This window comes from Carassius carassius, chromosome 18 (genome assembly GCF_963082965.1).
Source record: "Carassius carassius chromosome 18, fCarCar2.1, whole genome shotgun sequence".
In the NCBI taxonomy this organism is placed as follows: Eukaryota; Metazoa; Chordata; class Actinopteri; order Cypriniformes; family Cyprinidae; genus Carassius; species Carassius carassius.
Genome location: NC_081772.1, coordinates 15,937,755 through 15,952,436, shown reverse-complemented (window position 1 = coordinate 15,952,436; position 14,682 = coordinate 15,937,755). Strand labels below are relative to the sequence as shown.

At 36.9% G+C, this 14,682-nt stretch overlaps 1 protein-coding gene across 3 annotated transcripts in view; it reads left to right on the top strand.

Moving 5' to 3' along the window:
• The window catches only part of LOC132092535 (E3 ubiquitin-protein ligase LNX-like), a 77,183-nt gene that overhangs the window by 52,899 nt on the left and 9,602 nt on the right, over positions 1–14,682 (top strand). For 2 of the 3 annotated variants that reach the window (XM_059498811.1, XM_059498812.1), the window contains 4 exons: positions 6,511–6,764; positions 8,924–9,079; positions 11,201–11,409; positions 12,321–12,710. In XM_059498811.1, coding sequence (XP_059354794.1) covers positions 6,511–6,764; positions 8,924–9,079; positions 11,201–11,409; positions 12,321–12,710 — 1,009 coding nt within the window. The remainder of the gene's footprint in view (positions 1–6,510; positions 6,765–8,923; positions 9,080–11,200; positions 11,410–12,320; positions 12,711–14,682) is intronic. The other variant, XM_059498813.1, reaches the window with a different exon arrangement.

Below are 14,682 nucleotides of genomic sequence, written 5' to 3'. Positions count from 1 at the left end.
AGTCAAACGTCAGAGCAATTAAAGAGATCAGACAGGCCAAGCACAACTTTCCAATGATGCGTTTCTCTTTACAACTGTTAAAACTGAAGAAATGGCAAGACATCTACAGTATATCACTCTATATCAGGAGTCTTAATTGCTATAAACTAGACATAGTTTCATACATTATGATCACTCAGCTGTTAGTAACTCACAAATCAATGTTGATTTTCTGCATTTCTATTTTTGACGTATTGCAGCTTCTTCAAACACTTTATTTAGCTTGTTTGTCTGAAATAAAATCCTTGTATTTACTTTATATAAATTAACTTAAATATTTAATTCAGATTAATTTCATGTAATTTATATTTCTATGCAATTTATATAAATTAACAAATGTACAAAATATTAAATAAATTATACATTTTAAAAGTTTTAAATGTAATTTATATAAATTAATATAAATTAATATGATATAATATAATATAATATAATATAATATAATTTTTTTATAATATAAATCTACATTTAAATAATTATTTGTTATTCTTGTACTGGTCCCCAGGTAGTTCAAGAATATACTGAGCTGGTTGCAGGGACTCAGACACAATATCCTGCAGTGCTCTGAGATTTCAGATGTCAATCGGAACTGAATGTGCTGCAGTTTTGTCAGAAATTGCATTCTGTGCTGGTGTAGTATTGCATTGCAATGTTGTCTGTCGGACAACTACAGTCTCCAGCTCTTTAACTGCTGCAGTGTTTGTGTAAGCGAGTGTGTGTGTGTTTGTGTACACTGGTGTAGCCACTTATAAGAGTGCTGATTGCGTGCAATGATGGCGTGATTTAGTACCTCTCTCTCTTTCTCAGTGGTTCAGCAGTGAGCTATGATGATGACATTTCTGTCCTCTCCTCTCTGTGTGTCAGTCGTACACTGAGCTGTGATTACTGATTATCCTGATGCTTGGGTCTGGATTAGCAGGCTAGCAGTGGAGATTCCAGGGGGAAGGGATGAAATATTTCACATATTTATGATACCTCTGCTCCTCTTAAGATGAAAACACTTGAGTAGGAATGCAGAGGAGGAATTTATAAGGGTATCTGATGCAACGTGCCTTTTAAATACATCCAGAGTGTAACATATAGATAACATTGCATTAAAATGATTATTAATAGTAGTCAATAGTGTACTAGTATTTTTGTAGGTTTTAATGACTCTCAGCCACTCTAAGAACAACCCAACTGTTATCTTTTATTTATCTATGTCTGTATATCTACAGTATGTAATATACAAACATACATAAAATAGGAACAGATAAAAAGAAAGTAAATAGATCAGAAATTTTGTTTTGTCAATTAACCATGTCAAGAAACAGTATATGATGGTTCATACTATAAAAATGTGACAAAAATAAAAAGTATAGAATAGAATAGAATAGAATAAGGAAAACATCATTCATGCTGCATGAAAAAAGAAAGTAAATAGATCAGAAATGAAGATCAGTTTCATGTCAATAAACATTATGAATTTGAATCATGAAAATTCCTGCTAGAAAATGTTGCAATACATTGCATTGCAAAATTTGCAGTCGAGTATATATTTAAAAAATGTTAGCATGTGTGTTTATGTGATAGATAACAAAAATCTAACCTTCACCATGAGAATCATTCAAAAAACATCTAGATCTGCAGTACTAGACTGAAAATATGACTGGCACATGATGTGTTCTCACAAACACACACACAGTCTTTGTAGGTCTGTTTCAGGAATTGAGTCTGGCATCTCGCTCTGATGGAAATATGTTTGTATATGTGTCTAAGACTAGTACATCCCAGTCTTAGAGCTGTATTATTCGGGCAGGTTCAGGATAATCCATTCACTCAAAAGAGGATTGAAATGTTGATCAGGTTTTGATGACTTAGATTCAGACCAGTTTGTATACTGGTGTCTGTAGTGTACTGGAAGACTTAGTGTACTTGATTTAGTGTGTCCCAGCTTTAAGTAGCCAGCGAAATATCCTAGACATTAATTTCATTATTATTAAGAGGAGAGGAGCACATAATTCTCCCTCTTTTTGTCAGGCCATTATGAGGTCTCTCCGGGTTGTGGCCTAAATCTCCACAATCACAATCAAAAATAGGAAAAAATGAAAATGAAGAGCAAAGATAGAGGTTTGATTTTATTTATGTATTTTTATCTGTCTGCTGAATGCATCTCTCTCTCTCTCTCTCTCTCTCTCTCTGAATAAATAAATACAATAATAATAATAATTCAGGTAAACTAAATTCATAACTAAAACTAACTAGTATAGTAAAACTACAAACTAGTATATTAAAACTAAATCCTAAACTTACCCCCAACTAAATTAAACTTAAACAATCCCCAATGAAAAATGTTACTGAAACAGTCTTGTTTTAGTAGCATTGAGATACTATTATATTTTTCAATCAATATTTTAAATTAGTTCTTATTTATAGATGTTCTATTTTAATTTCAATTTAGATAAAATTTTAGTAATTTTGTCGTTTTACGATAATTTTTTTAATCATGTTTTTGTTTTATGTTATAATTTCTAATTATGTCTATCTCGTATTTTTATTTCAGTTTTAGTTTTAGTTATAGATCAAGTTCAACTAAAAGAGTATAAAAATAATGATCATTTTCAGATTGTCTCTTCAAGAAAACTTAAGGCCCATTTAAACTGAAAGAATGCAGGATGGGTGACAGCGAAGCGAAAAGGATGCGTGAGATGAAGTTGTTTAAGGTCGGGGTCCAGGGAAGATTGAGAGATGGAGGGAAGCGAACAAATGACAGAAAGACTGGAGCATGGGGAGAGAGCGATGGAAAAGTGCATAAGAGTTGTTAATCACTCTCTGTTGCTCTGTATCCTGCTGCCCATCCATATGGCTGCATATATGTGTGTGTGAGAGAATGAAAATGAAAGAGAAAATTGGTTACAAGATGACTGACACATGCCATCATTCATATAACGGGATGGTTGGATTAAACGATAACCTCTGGATTGCTGTGATTGTGGCTACATGGTTTATGGCTGAGTCTGTCAGGACAAAGACACGGGTTATGACTTCAGACTGCTACTTTATCTCTAGCAGGAAAGCCTGTTTTAATTAACATCTGCCTAAGCCCATTAACAAAGTAACAGACAAAACCACTGTGTCGCAGACTCTCTTTCTCTCTGCACACAAACACACTACACAGCACTGTGCAATCTTAACTAACATTAATAATATTAAAATTGTTCCTATATTAACACAAATATCATTTTCTACAATGTTCAGAGTTAACTGAGGACTGTTTGGTCAACACTATAAAAAAAGATTTTCTAAATCAGTATTTTTTTTATAGGCATCATATGAAGCTATTTAAATTTTTCCTTTCTATTTGGAGTGTTAAAAGCTCTTCTGTAATCTGTAAAGTTTTAAAGATTAAAGTCCCAAATCACTGTTACATAAAACAGGTCATTCTAACACGCCCCTACATCTACGTCACGATGTGGGAAGATTTGCTTAAACACTGCCCAAATGTTCACGCAAAGAAAGAAGGCGTAAGTTTTATTTTGTCACATAATGCTGTGAGACAACATCACAGTATGTTAAAGGGTTAGTTCACCCAATAATCAAAATTATGTCATTAATAACTCTCATGTCGTTACAAACCCCTAAGACCTCCGTTCATCTTCGGAACACAGCTCAAGATATTTTAGATTTAGTCCGAGAGCTCTCAGTCCCTCCATTGAAACTGTGTGCATAGTATACTGTCCATGTCCAGAAAGGTAAGAAAAACATCATCAAAGTAGTCCATGTGACATCAAAGGGGCAGTTAGAATTTTTTGAAGCATCGAAAATATATTTTGGTCCAAAATAGCAAAAACTACGACTTTATTCAGCATTGTCTTCTCTTCCGGGTCTGTTGTGAGAGAGTTCAAAACACTGCAGTTTAGTGATATCTGGTTCGCGAACGAATCATTCGATGTAACCGGATCTCCTTGAACCAGTTCACCAAATCGAACTGAATCGTTTTAAATGTTTCGCGTCTCCAATAAGCGTTATTCCACAAATGACTTAAGCTGTTAACTTTTTTAACGTGGCTGACACTCCCTCTGAGTTAAAATAAACCAATATCCCCGAGTAATTCATTTACTCAAACAGTACACCGACTGAATTGCTGTGAAGAGAGAACTGAAGATGAACACCGAGCCGAGCCAGATAATGAACGAAAGATTGACTCGTTCTCGAATCATGAACCGGTTGCATCGGTTTTCGGATCACCAGTACTTCTTTCGGACAGTTTGATTCAATAAACCGGTTGAAGAAAACGGTTCACCAGTTCTTTTGCGCTCGGTTCACCAGTTCTTTTGCGCTCGACGTAATGACGTCATTTGCGATGATTGATCTTAATTCAAGCCTTCGGTTTACCCGCGCACATAACATTAGCACAGATTCAGTTCAGAATCAATCACCAAAAAAAAAAACAGTTTGGTTTAGATGCTCTGTGTATCATTCTGCTTCACGCAACACATGCGCAGTATCATCAGCTCCTCGGTTCTCGAATCGGACGCGTCTGACAGAAACGGTTCTTGACTCGAGAATGAGTCAGTCTGTTGTTCATTATCTGGCTCGACTCGGTGTTCATCTTCAGGCAATCACAATGCACTGGATAGCTGGCCAATCAGCGTAGACCTCACTTTTCAGAGCGATGAGCTTTGTAAAAATCTGTGCGTTTCAGAAAGACGGGGCATAGAGGAGCAACAATAATGTACATTATATGGAAAATAATGTTTTTTTAACCTTAAACTGCATAAACACATTGCATTACACCAAATAAACAAAATAATGTTATTTTTATCAATGTTATTTTTTCTTCAGAAAACAAAACTTAATATTTTAAATCATTTTGATACTCAAGTAAATATCTGTTGTATTGTTGGAAAGTCATGGGGAAAAGATCCTGAAGTGAACTGTCCCAACTGGATGACCTCCATTGAGCCTCTTTTTGTTATATTAGGAGATGATGTTTCCTTTCAGGTAATCACACCAATTGCTTTTGATGGCAACAGAAGAGGCAAAGAGTGCCTTTCATTGACTATACAGTTCTTACCAGATAGCTGTAAATGACTTTTTCATCCATCCATCTTTCTATCAGTCTATCTATTGGTCTGTCTGTCAATATCAGGGATATGATATATATTAGAGTAGTAGTTGTCATCACAACAAACTCCTAAGCCACAATTTTTATCCTGACACATTGTTAATCGACCAGCGTGAGGCAGGATTTGAGATCTTTCATCAGTACTGTGACAGAAGCTGACTGAAAGCAGCTGTTGCTCTTTTAGGGTGTTTATTAAGTTTGCACACCTCTGAGGCACTCCAATCAGTGGTCAGTAGTAAGTGAGATATACGGCCAGTGTCAAGCTCTTTGCCACACATACCTTTTCTTTCTTTCTCTCTCTCTTGTGGCATCTATGAGAGTGAAGACAGGCATGAATACTAAGACAAAATGCTTTATTTTAAACCAGGTCCCCAAGGCATGGCATCTGTTCTGGTGCTGTACACATATTTTTGGCTGCATGTGTCCGCCCATTGATTTATCCCTCACAGCCAGCCCTCAGAGAGAGAGCTCTGCTCCAGCAACCACCATAATGGTGCCATCATTCACTTTACAATTGTTTGAGATGATTTTATTGTTTTCTAGTTAATATAGGACCATAACTTTAACCTAACTGTTTAGTATTGATGAAATAACCAAATTACATCAAGTGTGCAACTGTGAAGTCGGCCCCTATTATCTATCTGTCTGTCTACCTCTGGGTAGCCCCGCCCCCACACTGAAACCTTGTTGGTCCAAAATAAAACATAAAATATCTTCTGTCTGGATGTGATTGGGTCACATTGTACAGAAGTTTCTATGTTTTCATTCAGTATGGACGGGCAAATTGCTTATCACTAGACAGAACAGTGTAACGCTCAAATTCAGAATGGAGGAAAACCTGTGACCTTCTATGAGGGTTTACTTGGGTTTACTCATTGTCTGTGTGTGTGTGAACATAATGACATTTGAGGAATGCTCTCAAGTACAGCTGCAGGTCTATTCCTGGATGTGTTCATGTGTAATCTACACTAGTGTCTGACTGTCAGTGTGTATGAGTAAAGTAAGGTTATAAAGAGATGGCTTTAGCACATGATTAGTTTTATAAGGTAAGGAATCTCATTTCAAAGGTGAGGTGTTTTATATTCTAGTCTTTGTGTTTGTTTCCCATGCTTCCTGGGGTGAAATCTCTTTGTTTGTTAGTCTCCTCTGTGACAATGCAGCATAATTTATCAGCTACACAAGAATGTAAACTCACAAAGATCAAGTACACAAGTCCAAATACACCCTCTTGTAACAATGTAATTATTCAGTCTCCTCTGTGTGACTTTGCTTTCCTAATTAGCACATAGATGATGACAACGTTCATTGAAAGGTAATGTATCTTGCTGACCTAGACGTGGTTTTGTGTGTGTGTGTTTTCACAGGTGTAAAGGAGCGTCACACTATGGGCTCTCCGCAGAGAGAAAGCGGCGCTCTCAGGAGGAAGACTGCACAGACAGCACCTCAGAGCTCACTGTGGCAGCACTGCCCAGGGATGGATGCCCCTCCTCTGCTATCGCCCTCCTATCGGACGAGCCCGGCCTGGTTAACCCCGCCTATGAGCCCAGTGTGGAAGATAACAGCCAATCCGGAAGCACCACCAGCCTGGCAGCACGCAGCGGTTCAAGGAAGAGTGAGTGTGAGTGCACACATTGTGCGTGTGTATTTATCTAAATATTATGTTTAATATATATATATACAAACCCGATTCCAAAAAAGTTGGGACACTGAACAAATTGTGAATAAAAACAGAATGCAATAATGTGGAAGTTTCAAATTTCAATATTTTATTCAGAATACAACATAGATGACATATCAAATATTTAAACTGAGAAAATGTATCATCTTAAGGAAAAATAAGTTGATTTTAAATTTCATGGCATCAACACATCTGAAAAAAGTTGGGACAAGGCCATGTTTACCACTGTGTGGCATCCCCTCTTCTTTTTATAACAGTCTGCAAACGTCTGGGGACTGAGGAGACAAGTTGCTCAAGTTTAGGAATAGGAATGTTGTCCCATTCTTGTCTAATACCGGCTTTTAGTTGCTCAACTGTCTTACAGGTAGGTCTTTGTCGCATCTTCCTCTTTATGAAGCGCCAAATGTTTTCTATGGGTGAAAGATCTGGACTGCAGGCTAGCCATTTCAGTACCCTTGAAACGTGAATCCTGGAGAATGGGGACAATAAATGCTGCTGCGCCAGCATGTCTGGCTTCGGGACTGGAAACAGTGTGACAGTTGAACAAGCTGTCTGCTTCCAATCCAGCCAATGCTTCTGTCAGAATTTTGTCCATCAGGACAAAAAGACTGAAAGAATTGAGGAATGAGACAGAAAAAGTGTTTTAACCTTTACAGACTCAGCAAGTGTTGACACAGACTCTCAACTTCTAATAATTCCACAATTATAATAACTTCCTTCAGGAACATTAACTAACTTAACAGATAATTAGTTTGTCAAAAACTCTGTAAGTTTTATATATTTTCTCCACTGATCACCAGTAGGGTGTTAAAAATCTTGGATATATCGAAACATTAAATGCTTGTATATAATGCAGTTTTATTTTTGTCTGAAACTTTCATCTGTGATGACTTAAAGGCAGGGTAGGTAATACATGTATAAACAACTTTCTTCCAAATTTGTTTAAACTTTCTATATATATCAATGCATAATTAAAATGCAAGTACTCTGATAAAAAGAGTATAAAAATCGAGTGACTCTAGACCGTTTAATCTGTATTAAACACAGCTCATTATTTCCATTTCGGGACGAAACATAGGATTGGCTTAGGCGACTGTCACTCTCTCGCAACCATGGCAACCACCCTTTTGCCACACATGACCTGCCCACTTGCGCGTGCACGTTTGATTTGAGAAAACAGCACGTTTGATTCAACAGGCACGGATCCTAGGAATACCAAAACAATGGCAGAGAAACAGCAAGCAAAATTCACAGTACCAGCCTATGCAGTTAGTGAATGCAAACCAGGCAAAAAAAGGAAGACAGTAACAGTACAAGAAAAGGCAATGAACAAAAAGTCTTTGGATAAACAAAGAAATAAATCGCGAGTTAATATCGGCGTGGCTTTCCAGGGATGGCGAGAACTGAGGGAACTCAAGGGGCTGAAAAGTGACTCCTTGATGGCTTTATTTCTGCTGGACAGGTAAATCTTTCTGTTTGTATTTTGATCATACATATTTTTTTCATGAAGCATGTGTCATTAGCACACGTAGCTGCGTAATATAGCTAACATAACATTATTTAGCGAGCCGTAGTAGAGGCTTTGGAAGGAGCCCAGAAGGGAGGGGGTGGAGTGAATGGAAATAATGAGCTGTCTTTAAAACAGTCATGAGAGGTCTACAGTCACTCGATTTTTATACTTTCTTTTTCAGAGTACTTACATTTTAATTATGTATTGATATATAAATAAAGTTTAAACAAATTTGGAAAAAAAAGTTGTTTATACATTTTTTTACCTACCCTGCCTTTAAGTTACACAGACATGTGACAGAAAAATGTGTCCTGCACTTTCTGTGCTGATTGAGGTCTGACCTGTAGAAGTTATAATCTTACTGCAGTGTCCACAATACAGCACCAGCAGGTGTATGCTTGACCTGCAGGTGCAATATATTATGATGCTCAAAAAAGAGAGACAATCTGATTGGCTACTGTGTGACAATTAAATTCTGATAGGCTGGAAGTGGACAGCATAATGTGTGAGGGACAAGTCCAGGCATGTTTAGTTGCAACGTCTCATTCTCCTCCTTTCTTACTCGGTTCCTTCTCACATTCATTTACAGATCGCAACTTTGACAGAACATCAGTGCGTAGTCGCTCTTTTCGCCGCCTGAATCGAGCCTTCAGTGTCCTGAGGAGGACCAAGAGTGGGACAGCCGTGGCCAATGAGACCACAGAGGAGCTAGACAACCTCAGAAACGCCAACATACCACCTGAAGGTGAGTTTGCAAGTATTGTATTTGGGCATTTCCAGTTGGTCAAGTTGGCCAGCTAGACCAGAAGATTACCCAACTGTGTAAGCAGCTAGACAAAATTAAACCAGTTAAGAACAACAAACCAAATAGGTTTTTAGATGCACTGTGTTATAAAATTAGCATGTTTATAAATATGAAAGATTTGCTAACTGTGTAGTGTGACTGTGCTGTTATGAAGCATTATTGCATAGCACCTCATAAAACATGAATTTTCCCATTAATATCATTCAGTACCATGATAAACCAATATCAATGGATAGTAAAAGGAGAAAGGGAGTGTCAGAAGGTGACAGTCTGGTTTGGGTCCGCTCAGCCCCGCAGTAGCATATGGTCCTTTAATAATACAGATGGAGCCCGAGGAGACTTGTCAATGGGAGACAGAAAGGAAATGAAACGGTGTGTCGGGACAGAGGAACTGGACAGAGGAACGGTGAGGGAGATGGTTGCTTTCTGAATGAAAACAAAAGAGAAAAAGAGTGCTTGGGAGATTGAAAATGAGTAAGGAAAATACTGATAAGCATCCGTGTTTGTTATGTAACAGCCTGGCTGCAGTAGTAATGAGCTTCACTTTCTCTCTCCCTGCAAGCAATCAGAGGAGATGAGAGGAAAATATTGACTTTGAAAGTGAGAAACGGCAGATTGTGGAGAACATGAGGATACAAGAGAGGGTGTGTGTAATGGAGAAAGAATGGATTGATAAAGATAAGGAAAGACAAATCACAGAGATTGTTACAGAATCCAGCTGTAGTTTAGAGTCTGTTCAGGCACAGGTAAAGTACGAATCACGCATATTATGAATAAATTTACAGTATGTCCATAGATGGTCAGTTCAGTGGTAAGTGGAGCCTTACTGTCAGCTTCCTTTAACACTGGTTCTTCAGTGATCTTTCTCTTCCTCATGTAGTGATAATTTAAAAGAAAAATGAAAGAAATTTGAAAGAATTTTTAAGTCGTAAGATTATTTTATGTTTTTAAAAATGAGTCTTTTATGCTCATCAAAGCTGCATTTATTTGATCAAAAATCCAGTAATCCAGTATTATCAATGTTGCACTGCTTCATATTTTTGTGGTGATAATTTGTGTTATTTGAAGAATAGAAAGTTCAAAATAATTAAGTTTATTTTAAATATAAATATTTTGTAATAAATGTATTTACTGTCACTTTTAATCAATTTAATGCATCTTTGCTTATTTAAAAAAGTAAAATAAAAAATATAATTTTACTGTCCACAGATTTTTGAATGATAGTATATCAGAGTTAAACAAATAAGTGGATAAATGATTGATATAATTGTTAACATGATTACATTAATCTTTGGGAACATTTTTGGGAAGGCTTGGCCCCCCTTGCTTCCTCTGATGGATCGCTGAAATGATTTTATTTTTGAAGTCATGTTTGGCTCTGCTTTGATATGGACAGATGCTCTGGACAGAAAGTGATGATAATGTTTGAGTTCATGTGTAGGTTGGAGAAGAAAAAGGGAATGCTAAGCTGTACAAAAAAAAAAAAAGTATAAAAAATGATGCGGAATCCCGCTGTCCATTTGCCGTGATGCCCCCTTAAGTGCGGGGCCCGGTGCGACCGCATCAGTTGGACCCCGTTAAGGATGGCCCTGCTCCCACAAGAAGTGATGTGGCAGCAACTTTAAAAACCAGTTTGAACTAGATTGGATTGGCTGTACAGAGTGAGAACCGAAAAGTTTAACTGAATTCAGATTTATGAAAGATTAGGGAAAATAAAAAGTAATTGTCACATGAATTTTGTAAAAAAAAAAAAAAAAAAAATGTGTGTATATATATATATATATATATATATAAATAGTTACAAACTTACTGAAAGAAACTATAAAGATTTGAAAATTACAACAAAACACAGAAGTAACAAATGTTGGAATAAATCTCCATAACACCTGTCTGTTGGGTACACAGATGTTCAATTTGCCAGCAATGAATAGTACATTGTACAATTGTATACAATTGTAGTACAATTGATATGGGTGTATATTTGTTAGACCATGTTTATCTAGATAACAGGTTAGCCTGTGACATCACTGATTACAGATGATCTCTTTTCCTCTCTCTCAGTATTTGCATTGCCCCAGCTGCATCATTTAATCCCTGATGGTGAAATCACCAGTATAAAGATCACCAGGGTAGATCCTTGTGAACCACTGGCTATTAGCACAGTTGGGGGCAATGAGACGCCTTTGGTTCGCATCCTCATTCAGGACATCTACAGAGAGGGCGTCATCGCTCGGGATGGAAGACTGCTACCTGGAGATATGATCCTCAAGGTGCGTACTGTATGTGCACTAGATCTGATGTTACGTCATTGTACAGTAGGAGTGATTCATCCTGGTTTTGATATCAAATGTTGTCATGGGCTTCACCATCTGTTGTTCAGAGGGAAAGTATGTGAGGATTCTGCATGTAGCCAGAGAGAATCAGATTTAATGATTAATTTATTTTAATTTTAGAGGAAATCTGTGGAATGGCTTGCTTTTTAATGTTTTAATTATTATTTTAATGTTTTAGCTACTAACCAATAAATGGCAATATATTAATAGATTCATAATAAACACTAAAACCTGTACATCACAACATGTACAGTATAAAACCTGTTTAACTGTTGTTGATTTTTTTTTGAATAATAACTTTAATTGGAAAACAATGGTAAAACAAATCCAAATGTAAAAATAAAGTAAATGAGCATTAGCACTTAAATAGCCAATGTATATAAAAATAAGATTAACTGAAATGATACAGGTACACTGTGCATCCCTAAAAATGAGAAAGCTGAGAGTACTAATTAATCAAATATTTAAATATTTAAATAGACACACATTTGCAGCACCTCTGTCTATAATAATAATGATATTGTTTTTAAAATCATTCTACATTTAAATGAATACCAGAGTTTACACCACAACTATAATGATAAAGGCACAGAGGAACTATATTATTGGAATCGCTTTCAGAATTATTTTCTTTCCAACTGTTAAACAAAAACACTGACAGCCAATCAGAATCCCTTCTACTTTAAAGAGCTCAAGCATTTAAAGTGGGAGACAACAGTTACCTAATTTAACCCATGACACTGGTATTTCTAGAATCATTCTTTACTGTATGAGCTATTACAACAATATTGCAAACATAAACATTTCTCTTGATTTTGTTGTATAATCTCATGCTGTCCTCCCTTCAGGTGAATGGTATAGATATCAGTAATGTGCCTCACTGTTACGCTGTGACGGCTCTGAAGCAGCCCTGCACACTGCTGCGGTTGACCGTACTGCGAGAGCAGCACCACCGTTACCGTTCCCATCATCACTCTCCCACCGAGGCCTTCCCCACCCACACCCCTACCATCCGAGACGACAGCCTGCATGTGGTCCTCGTTAAGAGGGCTCCAGATGAACAGCTAGGCATCAAGCTGGTGCGCAGGCCTGATGAGCATGGCGTTTTTATCTTCCACCTGCTGGAGGGAGGGCTGGCCGCCCTTGACGGGAGGCTGAGAGTAGACGACCGTGTTCTGGCCATCAATGGCCACGACCTGAGATATGGCGCTCCTGAGCATGCTGCGCTGCTTATTCAGGTGAACAGCATTATGGGAGAGGTCAAAAATAATGTGATGAGTATTTAAGCTTGTGCATAACCATCAGACGAAACAGTGACAATGGCACAAATCAAAAGTGTAAATATTCAAAACAAATGCAATTCAAAGTCAATCCCTGGTAAAAGTGCGCATAAATGAATGAAAATTAACTGCAGTCTGTTCATGCTAAAAAGCTAAATCCAGCCCACTGACAACATGGATTTTGTTTGCTTTGATGCAAAATGCATTCCAACTGACAATACCGATGTTCATGCAGAAACCTTAAATTGCATAACCAAAATTCAGTTAAACCCCCTTTTTATATGGCCTTTAAAGAGATGTGCGATGGTGAGAGAATCAGTTTTGGTCTTTCTTCATCCTCTAAGAAGAGGCGCATTATTCTTTAATTACTTTTGTCTGTACAACTTCACCAACATTTTTTTTCCACAGCAGAATTATACATTCATTTCATGTCTGTGTTCATTCACAGCATCAATATGAAGGTTTTCCAGCAATCCTACAACTTTGCCAAACTCCCAAAACTTATTTCAGGTTTTGTTCACACATGATTTCTACATTAAATGATTCTAAATTTACGGAAAGCCTGTTCAAAAACAAAACAAAACAACAGAGAACCAACAATTAAAAAAACAAAACAAACTCCTTGTGTGTCAAAAAGCAACAGCCAAGAAATGTATTTTTGATGCAGTGCTTCAGTGCTTGACATTTATAAAGCCTAATATTATTTGAAGTCATGCTAAAAAAATTTAGCACTTTTATTATGAAGCCTTTTCAGCATTTCAAAGAATTAATGTTTACAATGCCTACTAATCCTAACCTGTGGCATCTCATTCAGTGAATCATTCATTAATGGTAATGATTAGACTTTAACCCAGGATTAGACTTAGTCCTGAGTCCCAAAAACCAACTATTATGGCTGCAAATAAAATTGGGTGTGTTCCTTGAGTAGTATTGCATAAAATGTAGAGCTTACATAAGATTTGTGGAAGTTTATTTGATTGTGAGAGGTGTGTCAACAATATAAGAGTGTGTAAGAGTGTATAGGGTGTGTGTGATTTTGATATGAATTTCAGTGTGATGGGTCTTTCCGAATGTTGTTATTCAGCTCGCTGCTTCCTGTCTGGCTCAGATTGTTCTCTAAGGAGACAAGATGGCCGCTCACAGCAGGAGTTTCTGACATAGATTAACTGCTGGCAGGAACCTGATTAAATTAGTCCAATTAGGGCGATAACTACCTAAGACCACTAATAACAGAATGGGTGAAAAATAAATCAGAGAAGGAAAAACTAGAGCCTGTGCCCTCCTTCAGCTCACACATACACACAGACTACAGGATGGATCCCAAATCTCCATATATATTAGGTTTTCTTTAATAAGTACACACTTCTGAGATATAATCACACATTCACACTGAGCTGAAGCTGTAGGGCATTGGCTGTCTTCACAACATCTGGTAATTGTGCTTGCTAGATGTCCGGAGAGTAATGAGACATTACGCACACACTCTCTAGGGTATAAACAAACTATTTTAAAATTGAAATTCAGTTTTTGAACTGCTCGCTCCTCAGGGAAGTTGTTGGCCTCTGTCTGCTCTCCTGTGGATTTCGAAAGGTTTTTGCAGTAGATTCATTCATTCATTCGTTCATTATCCCTAACGCCAGTGTTATATATATATATATATATATATATATATATATATATATATATATATAAATTTTCAGTGCTCAATCATAGTCATTTTTAATGCAGGAACCTGAAAAGAAACATTTAAATTATGCCTGTGAATAGAATAATATAATCATGATAATCACATAATTTCTGAGCAGTCTTTAGAAAGCAGAAGTTCATTCCCATTCAGATTTCGGTTTTAACATTCTTTTACTATTTATATAAATATTGATAACACATCTAGCGCTATACAGATTTTTTGTCCAATCAAGAGGAGTGGCAA